The sequence below is a fragment of the Talaromyces stipitatus genome, genomic scaffold, assembly GCF_000003125.1.
Source record: "Talaromyces stipitatus ATCC 10500 scf_1105507295527 genomic scaffold, whole genome shotgun sequence".
Lineage (NCBI taxonomy): Eukaryota > Fungi > Ascomycota > Eurotiomycetes > Eurotiales > Trichocomaceae > Talaromyces > Talaromyces stipitatus.
In genome coordinates, this window is record NW_002990114.1 from 4,621,136 (window position 1) to 4,627,135 (window position 6,000).

Below are 6,000 nucleotides of genomic sequence, written 5' to 3' on the forward strand. Positions count from 1 at the left end.
CCAATTTGGGAATAGGACAAGATTTGCGTATCAAGAAATTTCGAGAATTGGCATCACATTCCGACGCGATATTGAACATTACAAATCAACTTTACAGCCTATCTCTAGAAAGTTCAATTTGCACAAGTGTCGACTTTTGGTGATATCACTTCTATGGAATCTTGTATATAAAAACAGGTTCAATACTCCTAGATAGGGGTTTTAGAGGAGTGCCGGAAAATAGACCTAGTTCCTTATACGTATTGTTTAGTGCTCGCCTTCGCTTAGTCATCGCTCTAGTAAACCAACGTTCCGACAGTTATGAGCCTGGGATCCCTGCGAATATAAGCACAAGTATCGTATTGGAGTATTGGATCGACACTTGAAGCTACTCGCAGACGTAAAATCTGATTTATCGACGACCGTTGGTTTTGGTATACATTCGACGAACGACCGAGTGTGAACCCTTGAAGATATCCGTGCCAGGAAGAACGAGTGAACTCGTTAGCTATGGATGAGAATAAGGGAACCGTTATTTTGAAGTCATCGAACGAATGGAGGAGATGGTTAGAGCAGTTGAGAACAAAGGCGACGAAGGAACGAGTCTGGGATTATGTGAATCCATCCCCGTTACGGACACACGAGGTGGAACCGGCACCGGAGAAACCAGTTAAACCCCCTTTTCCAGACAGTATAATGCCGAATCAGAACGAGGATCCAGAAGTTGAGAAGCTTGCATTGATGCGCTTCCAAATGGAATTACAGTTATATGAGCAGCATTATCAACGGTATAAGGACGAAAAGGCGAGGTACGAGAAGCACCAGGAACGATTGGACGCGGTACGATCGTATATATTCGACACGGTTGAACTAGGCCACCATCCCCGAATTCGGATGAAGCAAACCGTTCTCGAGATGACACAGGAATTGCGGGAGGAATTTGCTCTGCAACCGGAGCAGGAGCATGAACTGATAAATGAGAGATATAGAGATTTGCTTACTCCGAAACGCGGCATGAAGCCTAAAGACTGGATCTCGAAATGGGAGAATCTGTTATTGGATATGCAACTAACGGACTTCAATGAGATTCCAGAAAAGAGAATGTCGAGGGACTTTATTCGTTCATCAGCTTTTATTGCACCCAAGTTTGCTGAATCATGGACGACAACACTCATCGAATTGGATACCGGACTGGAAGTATTACATAGGAAGATTGGATTAGACTCAGTACCAGGGATTCGCGATATGATAAAGATTTTCGAACAATGGGTCAAGGCACAACGCAACGTGATGGACCCTACTCGACGTGATGCATCATTCGCGATGTTAGGCGGTAAATCGGATCAGCCTGAGAAGGAAGAAGAACAAAAAGGGACTCAGCAATCCAATCAGCAGACTAATCATCAATCAAGATCACAACGGAAAGGACAATCGAGAAACAGAGAAAGAACGTGTCTATGTGGAGCAAAGCACAACTTTGAGGATTGCCCATATGTCAATGAAGGAAAAAGATCAAAGGATTGGAAAGAAGATGAGGATATTACCAGAAAGTTCAAAGATGTGGAACGCAGTAATACATCGCTGGCGAAGGCACTTAAGGCAGTCAAAGGGAAGCTTAAACCGACAAATTCAACCAATAAAAAGGAATCTGACGACGGCAAGAAGGACAACGAACCGGAAAGATCGAACTTTGTATATGATGAGGACGAAGTTCAGATATCGATAGGTCCGCGTTTTGAACGATCAAGCATGGCAATACAAGTTCAAACAATAGCGACAGCCACAGATTCAGACAAAGACCTCAAGGATGCAGTTATTTTGGATAACGGTACAACGACTAACATCTTCAATGACTTAAGACGGCTTCGCAATATGGGAAATGAAGAACGAATCTGTCTTGTTGGAAATGGCTCAGTAAAGATGTATGGACCAGGGGAAACGATCATCTATCCAACGAATCCGATTAGCAGACAGGCAAAGAAAGGGATATTGGTGAAGGAGGCATGGTATGTTCCAGGAATGCATACCAACATTATCTCTCAAGGAATGGCTGAGGAATATAGACTTTTCTTCAATGGTTTGACCCGAAGATTGGTGACAAAGAAACAAGATATTTGTAGACTGAAGAAGGAAGGAAGGCTTTATCTGATTGAATGGGATGAAAATCGGAAACCTAGGAGTTCTCTAGGAAACGACTTAGCACTTAGTTCTTTCGAGAGAAAAGTATTGAAGGACCCTGGGAATGTATGGCACAAACGACTTGGACATATATCGGAACAAGCCGTTGAGAAACTTCAGGAAGCAACGGAGGGTGCACTTGTCACTTCACCAAGGGCTTTAGGCAGGAATGAAGAAGGATTCAAGGAGAAATGTGAGATTTGCGAACTTTCCTCGGCAAAGAGACAAATAAGCAGAGTGGCGATACCACATCCAACGCGACCGTTCCAAAAAGTATTTGTCGATATCATTGTTATGAGCTTGGCAAGGAATGGAGATGTGTATGCACTTCATCTATTCGACCCTTTCACAAAATACCACGCCTTGGCAACAACCCCAACGAAATCGGTAAATTTTGACTTGCAATGGCTAATTGAGGATGTTAAACGAACATTCCATGTTGTGATTGAAGTCATACATTGTGACGGCGAATCAGCAATCAATGGAAATGACTTCAAAGATTGGTGCAAGTCAAAACGGAAAACCCTTGTGACAACAGTTCCTAATACTCCAGAACAAAATGGGCCAAGCGAGCGAGCTGGAGGACTTATCACTACACGAACAAGAAGTGCGATCCAGGAAGCAAACTTACCGACAGGATTGTGGCCATATGTTATGCAAGCGATGGTTTATATCATCAATCGGACGCCCACAAAAGCAATCGGTTATAAGACTCCATATGAGATGGCGTATGGCAAGAAACCTTACATTGGAAATCTGTACTTGCTTGGATCAAAGGCGTACGTGAGAATCAACACCAAGAAAAGTGAGAAGATGGAACCGAGGGCTCAAATCGGATATCTCGTTGGATACGAGTCTCACAATATTTGGCTAATTTGGACAGAGGGACCACGAGGGACCAAGGTCATTCGAGCAAGGGATGTTTTTTTTGACGAAACGAAGAAGTATGATCCAGAACATCCATTTGCTAGAGAGATTATTAGGAACGGTGTGACAAAAATCACAGAATCATTAGACATACCGAACCTGGAGGACTTCAATGAAGAACGAGTTGTGGAATCAGTCGACGAATATATGAATTTGCAGCAATCCTCCTCAATGAAATTTCCTCTGGAAATCCCAGTATTAGCTTCTGGAAACAGCCAGACAGTCACAACACAGCAACACATACCAGAAAGCATGGAAATTGATGATCAACCTGTCAACGAGCCAACACAGTCTGTTGTGATACACTCTGACAGCCATTTGATACCCAGCCCGTCAGCATCCAGTTCGACAGAGTCGATGCAAGGTCACCAGATGTCAACGAGCAAGGAATTGTTACTGGAAAATCGAATTAGTGAACAGAATCAGGATGACAAAATGGAAATCGACGACGTACGTGGCCAGCAAGATAATCAGTTAGTTCGATTTGATGACACTAAAAACGAAGTCACATTGTACGGTGATGAATCCCAATTTGGCGAATCTGGGAGGGTGACTGGTGAGGATAGTGGTGAGGAAGAAGCTCAACAGGATGAAGGAGCAGAGCGAGAGAATATGGCTCTCACGGCCGGAACAACCACTAGTCCGAGTGGGCAGATTCCCCAAATAGGAAATGAACAGACACCGCTGTTGCAATTGACCAATGAGGAATCAAGAAATCCTGACGTCACGTTACCTGAGCTACTACTATCAACTACCCCGCAGCAAAGAAGCGCGCCAAAGGCCTCAGAAATCGGAGCTGACCTCTCAGAGGGAAATATTGTGACAGGACCACGCCGAAGGATTCCCTCTAAGCGTGCTCGAAGCCCAGAAATAGCGACATCTAAGGCGGAGAGGAAGAGGCACCGAGCTTTTTTCGCGAGAATGAAGTTATTGCAAGAGTCTTCAGCGTATAAAGCGTTTTTGGCAGCCGCAGAGAAACTTGATGGGTATGAGCCGCTTCATGAAGATATCCCACCAGAGCCCAGGAACTGGATAGGCGTCAAAAGACACAGATTTGCCAGGCAATTTGAGGAAGCTGGGAGAACTGAGATGGAGTCATTAAAGAGAAAAGGCACATTTGAAGTTGTCGACAGACCTGAAGGAAAGCAAATCCTACCACTGACATGGGTCTTCAAATACAAATTTGACAAATTTGGGAAGATTGCAAAGTTCAAAGCACGAATTTGTGTTCGAGGAGACTTGCAAAAGGGTATGGATTTGGAAACACGAGCAGCAACGCTTGCGGCAAGAATTTTTAGAATGATGATGGCACTAGCTGCAGTTTTTGATCTTGAGATTGTACAACTTGATGCAGTCAACGCTTTTGTTAACAGTGACCTGGATGAAGAGGTATACGTTTATTTTCCAGATGGCTTCAGAATTCCCGGAAAAGTCATACGATTAAGGAAAGCGTTATATGGATTACGACAAAGTCCGCGATTATGGCAAAAAGAGCTTACAGGAACGCTATTGGAGCTTGGATTTTCGCAAATTCCAGATGAAGAGTGCTTATTTGTTAAAGATGGTGTGTTTTTACTCTTCTTTGTGGACGATATTTTGATCTTTTACGACAGGAAAAATCGACAATCTCTCTTTGAGGAAATTGTTAAGAAACTCACGAGCAAATATGAGATTCGACAAATGGAGAAATTCGAGTGGTTCTTGAATATGCGAATCGTACGGGATAGAAAGCAGCGGAAGATCTGGATTTGTCAAGATTCGTATATTACCAAGATTGCTAAAAAGTTTGGGCTAACGCAAAACAATACAAAGACACCAATTTCCATCGATTTACAACCGTCAGAGAGTGAAGCCATGAATGAAGACATTCACCTCTACCAAGAATTGGTGGGATCAGCAATGTATGCTGCAGTCATGACCCGACCTGATGTTGCAAAGCCAGTGAACGAACTTGCCAAATTCACTACAAATCCGTCAAAGGATCACATCCGCCAGATTAAACGTGTCATTGAATATCTCTATAATACACGATTCCTCGCTATCGAATTCTCACCACCGGAAAACAGCGATTCGGACGTTGCTATATGTGCTTCGGATGCTTCTTTTGGAGACAACGCCGATCGTACGAGCTCGGAGGCTTATATCTTCAGTTTATACGGAGGTCCTGTCGACTGGCGTGCCACAAAGCAACGATTAGTTACAACTTCAACTACCGAAGCGGAATTAAGAGCGGCAACGGAAGCAGCAATGAAGCTCTATGTTTGGAAACGTGTATTCAAGGCTATTGGTTTCAAACAGATCGTGAGCTCTCTATTCGGTGTGACAATAAGCAAACCGTGCTACTCTTGACTAGGGAGGACCCTCATTTTCGAACGAACTTACGACATATTGATATCTACCACCATTGGCTACGGCAGGAGGTGCAATGTGGCAGACTTCACATTGAGTGGGTTCCTACAAAGGAAATGATTGCAGATGGCCTTACCAAGGTGTTGAAAGGACAACAATTCTTGGACTGGAGAAAACACCAAGGATTAACAGATATAGCTCATTTAGTGCAAGAATGAAACCTCACGGTTTCCTTCTTGGGAGGGTGTGTTGGAACTCAGAATGAACTAAACCAATTTGGGAATAGGACAAGATTTGCGTATCAAGAAATTTCGAGAATTGGCATCACATTCCGACGCGATATTGAACATTACAAATCAACTTTACAGCCTATCTCTAGAAAGTTCGATTTGCACAAGTGTCGACTTTTGGTGATATCACTTCTATGGAATCTTGTATATAAAAACAGGTTCAATACTCCTAGATAGTGGTTTTAGAGGAGTGCCGGAAAATAGACCTAGTTCCTTATACGTATTGTTTAGTGCTCGCCTTCGCTTAGTCATCGCTCTAGTAAACCAACGTTCCGAC

General features: G+C 43.5%; 1 protein-coding gene across 1 annotated transcript, besides 4 other annotated features; it reads left to right on the forward strand.

Moving 5' to 3' along the window:
• Positions 1-489: 489 nt before the first annotated feature.
• On the forward strand, positions 490-5,651 carry TSTA_097220 (uncharacterized protein; the record flags this gene model as incomplete). Its single annotated transcript, XM_002479391.1, has 2 exons — positions 490-5,385; positions 5,502-5,651. The coding sequence occupies 2 exons, from the start codon at positions 490-492 to the stop codon at positions 5,649-5,651; spliced, it is 5,046 nt and encodes a 1,681-aa protein (XP_002479436.1).
• Positions 1,762-3,228: a mobile genetic element.
• Positions 2,347-2,892: a mobile genetic element.
• Positions 3,754-5,400: a mobile genetic element.
• Positions 5,298-5,630: a mobile genetic element.
• Positions 5,652-6,000: the final 349 nt, after the last annotated feature.